This window comes from Sinocyclocheilus anshuiensis, unplaced genomic scaffold (genome assembly GCF_001515605.1).
Source record: "Sinocyclocheilus anshuiensis isolate Anshui unplaced genomic scaffold, SAMN03320099.WGS_v1.1 scaffold1079, whole genome shotgun sequence".
NCBI lineage: Eukaryota > Metazoa > Chordata > Actinopteri > Cypriniformes > Cyprinidae > Sinocyclocheilus > Sinocyclocheilus anshuiensis.
Window position 1 is genome coordinate 2,221,093 of NW_015548207.1, and position 16,198 is coordinate 2,237,290.

General features: G+C 37.6%; 1 protein-coding gene across 1 annotated transcript in view; it reads left to right on the forward strand.

Moving 5' to 3' along the window:
• The window catches only part of LOC107653614 (glypican-5-like), a 50,873-nt gene that overhangs the window by 19,845 nt on the left and 14,830 nt on the right, over nt 1–16,198 (forward strand). The window contains exons 7-8 of the mRNA XM_016440366.1: nt 3,082–3,202; nt 9,934–10,072. Coding sequence (XP_016295852.1) covers nt 3,082–3,202; nt 9,934–10,072 — 260 coding nt within the window. The remainder of the gene's footprint in view (nt 1–3,081; nt 3,203–9,933; nt 10,073–16,198) is intronic.

The following is a 16,198-nucleotide window of genomic DNA, read 5'->3' on the forward strand; positions in this document are numbered from 1 at the left end:
AGTCCCTATAACATGACAATTTTAATTTGTGGTGCTTCTAATTAAGTGATAAAAAGCAGTTGCAAATGTTGTACAAAATAAATATCACCACTACTCATCTTTGCACCAATAAAATGTAAAAACTATGTTTTTCTACCAAATTATATGTAACATCTAATTATTATATTAATATTTAACTTGCATTGGAAAGGTTTCCGTGACCTCTCGTGAGATCTCGGCAAAAAGTCTCACGATTTATTTCCAGAACATGATGCATGATGGGATACACTTAGCCTCGAATAGCGCTCTGGAGCGATATTCGAGATAGTGTGGATTTAGTGTGCGTTAAGGGCACTGCGCTTTGCCGTTTTTAAGACCTGGGACAGTCTTATAGTCCTAGTGTTTCACTTGGGTGGTGTCAGTCGCCCAACCCAACCAAAATACAACCCAAGTGCCCGCTGGCCGCGGAGCTTGCGCCTGCAGCCAGTACCATCTCGGCCACTGGACCTGTCTCACGGTGTAGAAGATGGGCATCCAGTGTGGCAACTAACACATGCATAAAACAGTATACAATACAACAAATGCATTTCATAGAAAGGTCTGGCTATGAATTAATGAAATAAGTCCTTTCCTATGGGCAGTATGTGTCTGTTTCAAAGTGACTTCCAGTGGGGTGAGGTGAAAACCATTGGGCCATAAAAGCTATGTAATTTGGCTGAGGTGTATTGGCTGCCATTGTAACCAGTGTCTTGGGTGGTCGTTCACAGACATCCCGGCACCCAGTCCAATTGTTGGGTGAGGGGGTCTGTTTGATTATTTGTTAAATATAACAAATAATAACGTGTCTGATTTGTCCATCTGTTACACTACAAAGGCCGAGCTAACACAAAAGGGGAACTAACAGACACAATAAGAACAGGGAAAACGCCAACACCAACACAGGGAATATATAACAAAATCGAATTAATTCAGTTAATGTAGTTCATTCAATGCTGACTGTACCAAAACTGAGAATCATTTATTAAGACATTCAGTGGGGCCGCTTTTAATGTCAAATAATCAGCTATTCAATGGATATTTGAAGCCACTGATAGACTTGTAATGTCTCATCAAAAATGCAATACGCTCAAAGAGAAGTGTGTCATGGAAATAAGAGAAATAAAGAAGACTAGCAGCCATTTCAACAGTCATGCTATAGAACATTTCCATCAAAATTTCTGTTTGTAATAATCAGAGTCTTACGGTTGGCTGTATGTTTATTGAAACACATCGAGCAGATTATTTCCTCTTTAATTATGCGCATATGGAACACATTTGGCTCACCGAAGAAAGAATGAGCCGGTAAAAATGACAGTATCCACAGACAGCTCATTCTTCTTTTAAATAAGGCACATAATCCGCTCCTCTCATGTAGTGAATACTCACATATTTAATTTCTACCGTACCTGCCGTCCAAATGCATTTACTCCTGACAGCTAAAAAGCACAAACCAACAAACAAGTCTGTCTCACATCGGTTCCTAACAAAGTGCTTCCACCTTGCAAAGTGAGCTGTGTGTTCGGATGCTGTTTGGATGCAGCATGAGGTGTCTGGGGTCATTATTTATTCACTTAAGATAGCTGTGGTGAAAACAGCAGGGCAATTCTCCCACAAGCATTCATTTATTAATGCTCATGCACACGGCTGCATTATTCTGCCCTCCTGCTGCGCTTTATATGCCCCCCACTGTTAACCCTTTGATCCGTCTGTCTGACTGTCTGTCTACCCGTCTGTTTCAAGGACACTGGTGCTGGAAATAGCTTCTGTGTGATAATCTAGCAATTGCAAAAAAAAAAAAAAGGTTTTGCATAAAATGATGGACGTATGATGTTTACTCTTCATGATATGGAAATTTGCAATAGTTATAAAAGGTGTTTCCGGTGTTAATTTACACACATTTTTATCTCTTGATGAAAAGTTTCTTTATATTCAGTCAATATTTTATGTCATATATTGAATGATTTCATTTTATTCAATTTTAGTTTTAAAAAGAGTAGTGTAATGTGTGTGTGTGTGTGTGTGTGTGCGCGCGTGCGTGTGTGTATCATATTAAGTTTATATTTGCATTTTGGACCAGAAAGTTGCCACCTAGCAACACCCTTGCAACCACAACCAGCAACATTTTAGATATGATACATATTAAGTTTTTAGGTGCCTATAGGTATTTTAATTGTGGGCTTTAAAATTGGGTTCACTTGACTTGGACCAGAAAGTAACCACCTAGCAACACCGTATCAACAACATAGCAACATTCTGTCAACCATCATGGCAGCGAGTTATGTTGTTTTCTTCACAAAATTATATTATTGTCATTTACTTCTATTCAAATTTTTTTTTTTTTGCTAATTTTAGCCGACAAAATCCCTGCAGCTTTGCATGCTTGTAATCTATCCACCCTACCTCCCAATCATGTCTGTATTTAAAGTTCATCCTCTGTGCCTAATCAAAGGTTAACCTAACTGCCCTGCCTGAGCTTGACCCATTGATCTTATAGGCTGCTGAACATGGCACTCTGACAGTCGCTATGGCAACCAATGTTGCGATGTCCCCCCCGAAGAGTGAAGATTGAAGACCTATCGAGACCTTTTCCTTAAGTTTGCTTCCTTGACAGCATCCTACATTGAATAGCATTGTCAGAGATCCATAAAATGTCTTTATCGTCATCCTGTCTGAATGTGTACATATCGCTTGCTTGAATACTGTTTAGTGAGTAAGCATGTTGTGTGGCTTGCCTTGGTTGCACTGACTTGGCCTTTGTTGAAGGACGCCCTCCATCAGCCTCCTTCAACATCTCTAATAAAAAGGTGCAGGGTCAATACCTACATTTGCAGCACAGTTGTGTCTTCAGGCTTCACCGCAGTCTTCATAATGAATCATTTATGTGGGTGAAAAGGCTGTCTGAACATCCGATCAATCCTTGGGCCTGTTTCTAATAGACGAGCCTTGAGCATTCCCTGCATTTTTAGTACTCCAGAACTCAGAATTGGGAGATCATTATCATCAGTCCAAAGAGTGCTTGATTTCTGTACTGGTAACTTATCTCTTTATCTATTTCCACCGCAGTTATACAGGTCATGTGGTGGGGAATGGACTGCAAGCCCAGAGACACAACCCAGAGATAAAAGTCAGAAGTGCACATCCAATCCTGGTCAACGTTAAGGAAAAGCTAGAGCGCTTCAACCAGGTAGGTCCAAAAACACCCATCAGAACATCCATCCTCCCACATTTGACCCAAAACATAGGTTTTAACCCTAACCCTGACACACTAACCTTAAGCTCAACAAAATCGTTGTAGTACTCAAGCCGGGTGCATTTGGTACAGTTTTCACAATAAGTTTGCTGAGATATTGGGGACAGCTTTGAGGAATTTGTACGAGATTGTTTTGGACATAACCAGCTTTGATCACGTAGGGCGAACATGCATTGTGCGATTTCTGATAATCAGGACGTTCTGAGCCCTTGAACACAAATCAGTTGAATTGACTTAAGTTGAAAAATTCCTTGATTGTCCAAAATGTTCAGGTAAGGTTAAAGATGGTGGGAGCTTGTAATACACAATGCAAGCGTACAAGCTTTAACAATTTCCACCTGATTTCCTTTGAAGTGGAAAAAAAATCAGTTGGGACAAGTCAATTGAATCAATTTAATTGGGACAAATCTATCGAACAAGTTAAAATCATGCATGTACACCTTAAGTAAGATCTTAAGATCTGACAGGGTATGAAATGAGTTCTGCAGTACAACTTCATACAACGCTCCTACAACGACCGTCTACCGAGGAACCAATGAGTACACAACAAGCGCTTGTTTGGGTTTTCGTGGTAATTTTGCTTGTCAGTGAGGATGTCAAAACACAAATGATAAGTCGATGCTGTCAGTCGTGACTTAAGTTTGCTAAGATGAACTGTATATCCTAAAGTCAAAAACCATTAATACTCTGTTTCATCTTTAACCAAAGTCCATATCGTAAAATCTGACAAATAGCAATCAGATAGAAAAAGTACAGCTATGGCTTGCGTGTTTCTTTTTATAAAACTGTCCATGAATGTTTGCTTTGTGAGCCAAAAAGAAGACATTAAGAACCGCCAGAAGCGCAAGTTTCAAGCTTGCCCACCAAACAAAAATAGTCCAACTCAATGCCAGCGCACATGTCAAGAGTGGTGAGACGGTGTCATTAGTCCAGGGTTTGCTCTGTGATCAGACTGCAGCAAGATCAGACCAAGCATCCTCAGCGGGAGTGTTGAAGACCTCCTTGGCATGACGACAAAGTCTGTCGCTACTGCAGCTGCGTTTGGGAGGGGATGGAGGGCAGCTCAGTTGGCCCTCTGGAAGCCATTTTTTAACGTCTTCCATTGCTCCATTAAAACCAGACGTTTTGGTTCCACATTATGTCCAAACCCGACCCAGCCCTGGCCACATTGCTTTGCTGTGAGAACTTGTGTCACTAGCAGGCAAGAAAGCTGGGAAAGTACAGTAGATTTGTGTCAGGGGGTGAGGAGTAGGTCACTTTGAACTTCTTGTGAACTATTCCCATTATTTCCTTAGGTCTCCAGCCCCTGGTGAGGTCTTGCAAGTTTTTTTGCTCTTTTGCTTGACCTGTGGTAGTTTTTAGTGGCTGATTGGTATTTAATTAACCTATCCTGTGTAAAACCTGATAGGTAACATACGTCATTGGTGTACAACTAATGGTAATGCATATAGCCTTGAGTAGGGTGACCATATGTGCCATTTTCCCAGGACGCGTCCTGGCCAGGATTTCTATATTACCTAAAATATCTAGGTTTTTGCTTTGCTTGCGTGTGCAGACCGATCGGTGTATGACATCAAAATACCATATAGACGGTTCCTTATGCTTTCAAAATGCTCTCGAGGTATTTTGATGTCATACACCGATCGGTCTGTACACGCAAACAAAGCCAAAACCTAGATATTTTAGGCAATATAGAAATCCTGGCCAGGACGCGTCCTGGGAAAATGGCACGTATGGTCACCCTAGCATTGAGACTCTTGTAGATGAAATCAGGTATTAATTGGATCTTGAAAAGTGGGCATGAATGAATAGATCCTTGGACGTGGTTTTGGGGATGGGTTGGAAAATTTACTAAAAACATAGTATTCTTGCTATATAGCAGTAAAAGTATTATGCTAGCATGCTATTATAAATTCAGCCATATTCTACGTAAGTATGTGAATGCAGATGCTTCTAAGTTCGTCAGCTTGATTTTATGCTAGTTGATAATGCAACGCTAGTACATTTTATCTATTTCTGCAAAGGGTGCTATAGCAGGTAGCTATTAGCATAAACTTTTCTGTTTTGTTTTACAGGTTAACTATTGTCATGCTGGAGAATCTTGCTAAGTCAGTTAGCTAAAATGCTAATGTTTTTATCTAGGTTAATGGCTAAGATTTTTTAACACTATCGCCCCCTTGAGTACACTGCAAAAAATTACTTCTTGAGTTTTTTATTAGCCATTCATTTGTCTTGTTTTCAAGTAAAAACATTTTCAAAATCTTTAAAAAAAGATTTATTTTAGAAGTAACACTGCATAAGATATAAAGACTTGTTTTCATAGATTATGTCTTGAATTATGTGTATTTTCTTTCTTTCTAAAAAAAAAATAAAAAATCTGCCAGCGCAGTAAGACAAAACCCACTTGTATAGACTAATTTTATGAAAAAAAGTCTTAATATTTTAGGCATCATTTCCTTTCGAGTAAATTAATCTTGTTTTAAGGATTTTTAGATATTTTAACTGGAAGATTACACAGAAATACTCCTTAAGAAAAGGATTTGTTTTGCAGTGTTCTGCATGTTGTTGCCATTACGGATCCTTTTCAGAAGTCTTTTATATGCAGCCCATATAAAGTGTCCTGAAAAGCTAGGACATGTGTTGGACACTGAATAGTACAGAAAGTGTGACAGGATATCATGACAACCTGGCATCTTAAGTGTCACTTTATGCCTTCAGAGGTGTGTGAGATCTTCAATCTGATGACCTCTAGCACTTTTCAAGTAAGAACCAAAGCCTTAGCCCCAGACCGTCTCTGATCAAGGCTTATTGAGAAATTAATATTGCACCGCCGTGTCCCAAGAGTGAGTCATCTAGCGCTATAGGGAAGATTTATGCGTCTCATGGTTGAGTTTGCATCAAAGGTCGTCGTTATTTTTTTCTCCGAATCTTCTGTGCATCCTTAGCTTTGAGCAGACAGTGTGATGTACTCTTTGCATAAAGCTAAGTAATTTATGAGGCCTCCCTGCAAAAATGGCGAATGAAGAAAACCCCAGGCTTGACTTACGCAGCTCTTTAAGCCGAGATGTGTCATGGAGGGATGCTAATGAGTATGAATGCCTTCATAACCCACTATCTAATGTAAACACACATCAACACACAAACACTAACAACACATATAACACATACAAGTGGATTCGTGCATCATATTTCAATGCAATCTGAAGACCATCCAAGTCCGTGTTGTTCAGTAATTGTTATGGATAATTCACCGGTAGATTTTTGAAGGGTATTTTTTCCATCGCAACAAATGTCAAGTGCCAAAATAGTCGAAAAACACTACGAAAGCACCATAATAGTAGTCGACATGACTTGTGTGCTATATTTTGAACCTCCTGAAGTCATATGATAACATTTGCAAGGAAATTCACTTAAATCTTCCCCTCCACTGTAGCTCTTAATTAAAGTACTCCATTGCGCATATTTGACTTAGAATGTTGCATCTGCTTACGAAACAAACGTCGAAATCAGTGGCGAAATCAGTGGCAAATCTTAAACGACGCATAAAAGGTGCCATTTATTATGATATTAAAAGGAATGCGAAATGTAAGTATCTGTAAATAACGACTAAAATTTCGGAAAAGAATTCGGTAAAATCTTCAGAATTTCTACTTTTGCATTCCAAGTAAAAATAAATCGCATACAAATTCGGAACGATACAAGAGTGAGTAAATAAAAGGAGAAGTTTAACTTTTGATTTTTTTTAATCAATTTAAATTTCTTTACAATAGTGTTTAAATGTTTGATATACAGTATGTGCCCGTTAGATCTGACTCTTACCAGACATACACAAAAATGTTATTTAAACTTTTTTTTTTATTTCAGTTAGTTGCTAAGGCAACATTTCTTATTTTCATTTTAAGTACTAAATACTAAAATAACACTGAATGATAGTATAATTATAATTGTCGCTTTAAGAGGCAGCAGCTGTAATTCCTTTGCAATACTGTGTGGATGTGTCATATGTGGATGAGTTATTGCTCTGTTTTTCTGCCCCCTGCCAAACGTGCCTCGGTATCTCTTTCCTTTGACCATTAGAGGTGTATCTCAGTTCAATTGATGAGCCTGTTGTCAAGGAGACACGGTTTGGCAACAAAGACCTCCAACGCATCCTATTGATCCGTTTACATGAATGGGGTCTTAAAACTGCCACAGATATTAGGGAATTTGTTTCCCAAATGACTCGGAAAATCCTGCTGCAGAAAAGCAATCTTTTGGAGAGCTCTGAATATTAATGTACATGCTGTTTCAGACGCTATGTTTGATCAGTCGCTTAAAGATTTTAGTATGTGCCCTATTTTGCACTGCAGTTGATTGCATAAGAAGTGGATGTGCTCTGGAGTGAAGAGAAATGACATTTTATATGAAATCGTGATGTCAACTGGGAAATGTAACTTTTTTCAGAGGTAATATTCTCACTCCATAGAATCCTAAAACAGGTTTGTTTTAGCCAATCAGAAACGCTTTGTGCCTGTCAATCATTTTAGTTTGCTGACAGGTCTTTTAGGGGCGGGGTTTAGAAGAGGAGGTGGAGAAAATGCCCACTTTTGACAATCCAATCAATACCAGAGGAATAAAATCAAGCCCTGCCCTTCATTGTTTTCTCATTTCACTCAGAAATATCAGTAAAATAGGTTTCAAATGCATTTGATGTCAATTTTTACTTGATTTCTTTATCTAGGTAGGAACATTAAAATGAAATGAAGACAGAAACTGAGGTATTTTAATAAAACCATGTCAATTGAATACTGACAATATTGGCTTATGACTCAGCATGGAGGACGAGAGGTCTTTCTTTAATTGTTTCTTCTCTTGTGACAAACAAAACAATTAAAAATGTAATGTGCAGCTAAACTGAATAATGAACCAGGCAGGGGAAAAAAGAAAGCACTAATAATTATGTCGCTATTTTATCTAAATAGAAGGGGGTGCATGCGCTGGAAGAGGACAGTCTGTTCTGTCTGTTGTTGCCATGGTGTTCGCCTGATGCATGGCATAATTCATTATACGGCGGTTAATTAACAGTCCCCTGGGGGACGTTTTCCACAAAGTCGCTGTGGAATTTAATTGCGTTGTGTTCCTCCGTCTGGGAGAAACTGAATGCAATTGCAAGGAAATGTAATTCAAAGTGTGCTTGAATATAGTCAATGAAATCTGGCAATATTCTTCATTGTTCAACATTTTTATATATAAATATATCAGATTCCCCCCCCCCTTTTTAACAATATTTAATTACCATATTGGTCTAGACTTTGGCCTAGTGTTTTAAAATTATTATTATTATTATTATTATTCAATAAATTATTAATTATTTAAATAATAATATTACATTTTTATGAATAATTCAAATATTTATTTTTTGTTTAAATCTACATTTTTATTGGTGTGTGAATATGTAAACATATACATGTTTATGTGTGTGTGTGTGTGTGTATGTATTACATTATGAAATTATATATATATATATATATATATATAGTGTTTCCCAAACATTGATTTATTTATTTGTACTATATACGAATATATATTTCCCGGGGGAATTGCTGCCACACATAGAGTGTAAGTCAGTGGGAAACACTATATGTATGTAAGGGTTTAAAAATATATATATGTTTTTTAAATAGAATTTAATAATTACATAAATTGAGTACTTTGACTAATTCTAAAAAAAGAATTAGAACTAAATACTTTTTAAAAAATCATACTGTACATTATAATGTTGCAGTGCCTATTATGATTAATTAAATTTTTTATTTTAAATTTTTAAATACAAAATAGTAGAAAATGATTAGCCATAAAATGAAAATAATTATCTTATCGGCAAGAAGTACGTTTTTTGGTCGCTTAGTTTCTGTTTTTGTCTCATCACATTTGGTTGCCCCACCCACAGTGAAATCTCATTGGTCCACAATCTTGCTCCACTGAATATTAAACATGAGTGTTGTTCTGATTGGCTGTGATTGTCACAACTTCTAAAAAGTTGTTTTGCACTTCTCTGTGCTTAAAAAAAATAGAAAGTGAGACAGAATATGAGATCAGAAATGATAGTGGAGCCAGAAACTAACTTAGTTAAGATGTTATGAATTACGCACTCTTGTGATTCCCCGAGCTGTTTTTCTAAACAGTTCTGAAATGCCCCGCAACTGCACGTGTTTAATATTCTCTTGCTGAGAAAATGGAATTTGCATTTGAGTGGATCCATGTTTAGTGTGCTGGAATGCTGCTGTTATGAGCCTTGACGTCTTGCCTGGAAGCCTTTGTAGGAACACATGGGGCTATTTGGACGTGATGGGTGATCTCCACTCACTTACTCACTTCAGAGGGAGTCATTTCAGTAAAATTCCACTATTACAGCTTGTGAATTTGAGAACAGAGCCGCTGTAGCTGTTATGCTGCACCAACTGCAGCTTGTATCAGGTTGGTCATTGCTAGAAAAAAAAATGGAATAGTACAGTGTTAATGCTTTATAATAACTTCCGATTTGTATTTATAAACATTGCAAATAAACTAGTAGTTAACAGCTAATGATAGATAGATAGATAGATAGATATATAGATAGATAGTTCTTGTGATGGAATCTCATAAGAATCTGTGTCTGCTGTCCTGTGATTGATGTTTTGTTACAGGAGATGTGGGGAGAGATGGGTTTGGGAACAGATGGTCGTGAGGATGTAGAGACCAGCAGTGGTGACGCAGCAGAAGGCAGCGGCGAGTGCGATGATGAAGACGGCTGTCAAGGATCGGGCCGTGGTGAAGACGAGACAGGTGAGTTCATTCGTCCCCTGCATCGCAGCTCAAAGACAACTGTCTCTGTGCGTTTACTTGATCTACAGTTCCCAGGAGAGCCGGAGAGACGTCAGTCTCATGTTGCTTAGAAACCCAGAGCCATTTACTGTCTCGTGTTTGTTTTAGGAGGTCGGACTCTTCTCGTTATTAACACTGCCGATCACAACACGGCCATTTGGACTGATTTTGCTGCGTTCAAATGGTCTGTTCCAGCTCTTGTGTGTCCAGATATCCAGTTCCTTATTTAAAACTGTAAATGTAACTTGCAGTAACTTTAATAAAAATTCTCAAAGGGCAGTATAAATTAATTTGCAAAAAATTAATGAGGTTTATATTAATAACAAACAAGCAATCAAACAAACAAAAACAATTTCCCAGTGTGGTATGAAAAATTAAGTTGTTTCAAGCATAAATCAAAACAAATTTGAATGAAGTTCATGGTAAAAACAATGAAAAAAGCAAACAACTTCCCAATGCAAAAATACACCTTTTTTCTTGTTTTAAATTATTTTAATGCAAAATTGAATCTAGTTTATCTTTAAAAAACAAACAAACACAAAAACAATTTCCCAGTGTGGTAAGAAAAAGAAACCTGTTTTTCCTTGTTTTAAACATAAATCAAAGCTAAACTGAATAATATTGATGTTAGAAAGAAAGAAAGAAAGAAAGAAAGAAAGAAAGAAAGAAAGAAAGAAAGAAAGAAATTTCCCAGTTTGGTAAGAAAAAAGAACTTGGTTTTTCATCTTTTAAACATAAAACTAAACAAAACTGAATCAAGTTTATATAAAAAAGGTTGCCAAGTAAAACCTTCAAAATTCAAAATACATTCTCTGAAAACCAGTCTTGTCTTACAAAAGTTTGCTTCTACACAAAATAAACCGATGAGGTTGTTTTCAGTTTACTATATTATTTGTATCATTTTATATTACAGTATATTTTATCAATGCATTATAAGAAATGACAAAGCCAGATAGGTCTACTTTGCTATTATTCGTAGATCTGTGCTCTGCTCCACTAGCATGCTGGATGCACTCAGGGATTGGACAAAATAATGGATTTCACCTTATAATAGATTAAAAGAATTGTGTGTAGCGAGTTATTGCACCATTTTTCAAGGAGTGCCTGCTGTTTTTGTAGTGTGTTACTCAGGAGTCCAGCCTTGCTGCTGCTTCTATTAGGTCATGCATCTTTGTCCACTGGTCTCAGATACATTTCCAAATAGCATCCCTGCTTTGAAATTTCTAGCTTTGTTATTGAGTCTGAGTAACAATGTGCTGATTCAGTTGGCTAAGGCTGTACTTTTGTGACATTATTCTGTAAAATCATTCCCAGATTAAATCCTTGATTAAATGTATTTCTCAAACTATGGGCAATTTTGGCATTTGAAATAGTAGGAAATATAGTAGAATAGTAGAAAAAACAAAAATACACACACACTTTATATACCACATCTCAAATTATATATTGTGTTTAATATTTTTAATAGAATGGCTAATTTAACTTTTTATGTATCCTAAATATATAAATAATATAAACATTTTCACACTTTTATTAGCACTCTTTGGAAGAAAAAAATAAGAGCTTAATTTTGAAAAAAATAATATATCTGCAATAAATATCTCATTCATCTTGGTTTTCTTCACACATTTTAGTAGGTGTTGTATATAGATTGATTTTATTTTAAAATGATACATTTCTTTTAATTTAACGTTTTTATGATATTTTTATTAAGTGCTTTTTGTTTTTATTTTAAGTATATATTTATTTTAATTTTATTTTCTATTTATTTTTACTGTTTCATTTAAAACAGAAAGAATCAAACTAAAACACTAAAAATGAAATGATTTAAAATTAAAATGTATACTTTTAAAATAGAAACAAAATATTTATTTTGCATTTCATTTTTAAGTGATTTATTTGTATTTTAAAAGTGTTTATTTATTTTATGATACATTTTTAGTAAATGTTTTATTTTGAAAGCTTTTTTTAATGTACTTATATATTTTATATGATTTTTAAAAATATACCCATTTAATTAATTATAAGCATTTCATAAACTTAAAAACTCCTCACGAACCCTTGGAGTTTGCGAACCTCAGTTTGGAAAACCCTGGCTTGGATTATCATAGTTTAAAATGTAATTACAGTATTTTTCTGATGGATTTCCATAGTTCAAGATTGTAAGCCTGGGTCTGGTAAAGAGTAAATCCATAAAGTCTAACATTAGATGCATTTGAAAAGTAGTAAACCTACATTTTTTGTAAATAAAAATCAGCCCTTGAAGAGTTGAAGAAACACCAAACAAAGAATAAATGACTCTGATCCGGCACCAGTTCTCTTGAGCATCTTTTGATTTCATGCTGAAATGAAGTAGCAATTTGACAATTGTCTTTCCCCTGTCACCCATGCTGACATTTTTTCAACAAGAGCTGCTGAGGAGGAATTACAGATGTTAACAATTCAAGAAAAGTTATGGTTACACTTTTACCTCTTCAGGTAGCCTAGTGATCTGTTTTTCTTTTCCCAACACCAGATGCCCACCAAAATGAATTCCTGGCTCTGCTGTTTTAAATCCCTCAAATCCCTTGAGTTGATGAAAAACTGAATTGCTGAATGACAGCACGTCTCATCCGGGGTCACGGAGGTATAGTTTCCCCTACAGCAACCACAGAGCTGGTCACAATCAATCAATTATTCATTTGGCAGGAAACGGTTCATTAACAGAGACCAGAGCGTTATGATACCCACCGCTCCATCTCCCTCGTCTTTCTCTTCATGCTCGATGTCTCTGTCCAATGATGCTGAGATAGGCACACAGACACAAGACGTGCAGTTCGCATTGTTTGTTTTCATCAAGCGAACCTCGGCGTAATTGACCGTGACTACGACACACACAAATAAGCATTGCTGCAGTTTCACCTCGGCCTCGGATGGATGGACACCAAAGCCGAGGTCTGTTTTCGGGTGTGCTTCCGAACATGGCACGGGAATGTTCTTTTCTTTTTCTTTTTTTGCATGCGCCTCCTTTGAGATCCATAAAATTCCTCATTGATCGTTTCCTGCAGAACCCCAGAGATTCAGATCTGAGGCGTTTGCAGTCGCTGTCTGCGTCAATAATGTTAATAGAGCTCGTTGAGGATGGAAACTGTCGTGTTTAAACTCAAAGCCTGTTTTCTTGAACCGTTTCCCTGGTTACACTCAAAATTATTGTGTTTGGAGTCGAGGTGGGCTTTATCTTTCAATCCATGATGCTTAAAATTTGAAGCAAATATCAGTTTTGTTCATACTTGGGGCTAAGGAGAATGGAAATGGGACATGTTGCAGGCCAGACTCGAACCTCATGAGCTCATGTCAGAAGCATGTGGATAGCTTATGCATAATTGCCTTTTTAAACAATTAAATAAAGAAATAAACATCAAGAATTAAGATTAAATAGGATATGAATATGTGAAGGAAGCGGAATATTTTTTGTAACTGGTCACATAAATGTTTTCAAAATTTGTATTCACCTGTGTAGTGATCATGTGATGTCAGAAATGTAGTTTTAAAAAACTACAAATGTTTAATGTAGACTCTCATTTATATGAGGTCATTGAGGCTGCTTGCATAATAATCGTAAAAGAGAGAAAGAGAGATCTTAAACCATTTAAAACATTATTTAATTTTTATAAGCATTATATATTTTTTGAAATGTTATTATTTATTATTGATTTTTATTATTTCTGTTGCGAATCATCATCAGATTCGGGATCCATTTGCAGCATTTTTATTGTGTAAACAGACAAGACAGGGTCAATCACCAGTAGATACAATAGCGAAGGCTAGGCCGAGACAGAAAGTGGGACGGGCAGGAGGTCGAGGCAGGCGGCAGACAAACACAGTAGTAGAACAATCCAAGTCAGGGCAGGCAGAGACAGATCAGAGTACGATAAACAGTCCAAGGTCAAACGAGTAGGCAAGATACAGGGTAAACGCTCAGAAGTGACAGCCGGGGCAAATCAAGACTTCGCAGTGAGTTGCTGTGAGTGTTTGGCTTAAATGTGTGTGTGCGTGATGCCTGGAGCGTATTCGGGACTGGGGCGTCGGTGTCGGTTTGCCTGTTGTGCTGTTCTCCTAACAGCATGTAGCAACTGAGTATGGGCTCGGTCCAAGACCTCCTCACTGTGTTGTAACCAGTCTGTGACTGAAGGGAGGTCGGTGGGCTCGCCAGCCCAGGGGAACAAGGGCGGTTGGAAGCCCAGCATGCACTTAAAGGGAGTCACCCCTGTGGCAGGTTTCATGAGGGAATTCTGAGGGTGGCGGATTCTGGAGATTCAAGTTGTTTTCTTCGGTCATGATGTCCCACTGTACGGGTGCGATGAGGAGTTTCTCAGGAATTATACTTTCATTGACGTCTGAGCAGCACGTCTCCTCCGCTTGATGCGAGAGAGCGTCGGCCTTGATATTCTTGGTGCCGGGTCTGTATGATACAGTAAACTGAAATCTAGTAAAGAATAACGCCCACCTTGCCTGTCTGGGGTTCAATCGTTTGGCCGAGCGTAGGTATTCGAGGTTCTTGTGATCGGTGAGGACTACAAATGGGTGTGAGGCTCCCTCCAGCCAGTGGCGCCATTCCTCTAATGCTAATTTCATGGCCAGAAGTTCACGGTTGCCCACGTCGTAATTCCGTTCGGCGGTGGTTAGCTTGCGTGAGAAGAAGGCGCAAGGGTACATCTTAGCTGGGGATCCGTGACGTTGGGAAAGTATCAACAGTTGGTCTCCTGCACTTTTCCCCTCTGCGGGATGTTCAAAGACTTCGCGGAAGGTGTTGGAGAAAGGTTGTGAAGGTGGGAAAAGAAGAACCGTCCACTCCCCAAACGGCGGTAGCCCAATCCAGCGCCCTCCCCGTGAGCAATGAACACACAAAGGCAATGCGGCTAGAGTCTGTGGGGTACAGCGAGGGCTGTTGATTAACAAAGAGCGAACACTGAAGCAAGAACCCTTTGCATCTGGCAGGGTCTCCGTCAAACTTCTCCGGGAAAGCTAGTCGTGGGCTCACTGGGGATGTGGGTGATGTCAGGGGGGGCGTGGATTCGCAGTGAGTTGCTGTGAGTGTTTGGCTTAAATGTGTGTGTGCGTGATTCAATGCAGGTGTGTGCGTGCAATCAGTCCCAGGTATGAGGCATGATGGGAACTAGAGTCCGAATGGATAAAGTCAATATTCAGGAGAGAGTTCCCTCTGGTGGTGAGGAGGAGGCGGTACGGAAGCCTCCTCTGTAACAATTTCTTATAATGATTGATGTATAAATTTTACATGAGATTTATTTATATTGATATATTAAATAAATAATATATTATTATAAATAAATAATAATAATAACATTTCTGTATTTTATTATTATGCTGTTTTTATTTGTAGTGTGTGACATGAATTTTACTATTTTATTATTTATATGTTATTAATAATTTTTTTAATTGAAATATTTTTTCTAATTATATATACACTGTATATAATTTAGATTTTATATTTTTTTATTCTTTATGCATACATTTTTAATTTATATATAATTAGATATTATATGTAGTATTTTAATATAATTATTTAAAATTTTATTTTATTATGTTTTATTTTTATATATAATATTTATAAAAATTGCCAATGATGTTTAAAATGGTTTTAGATGGAGTATAGCGTGTCACACCATAGGACGCACCATGGGGCCGGGGCCAGTTTATCTGTTTTCTTGTTGATTTATTCCACTTTTGTCCCAGTTTTGTCCTTTCTCGTCCGTCAGTAGACCTCTGACTCTGCAGTGCGCGAGGGGGATGTGGTGTTTAAAATGTAACTCTATCCAGTTGTTTATGGAACCAGAGTCTGATAAGCACTTGCTGAGGCTGTAACCTCCAGGCAAATGAAATGATATCTTGTCACACCAGTGTGTGTGTGTGTTTACTGTTTATGTCCCCACATCTGCAGTGTGTGAGCTTGCAAAGCATAGAAAACAAAGCCAGTAAAACTGATTTGATGATGCTACTTTGAAACTGTAACTTCCCATCAGAACTACCTATCTGTCTGCCTGCCTGCCTGCCTGCCTGTCTGTCTGTCTGTCTGTCTGTCTGTCTGTC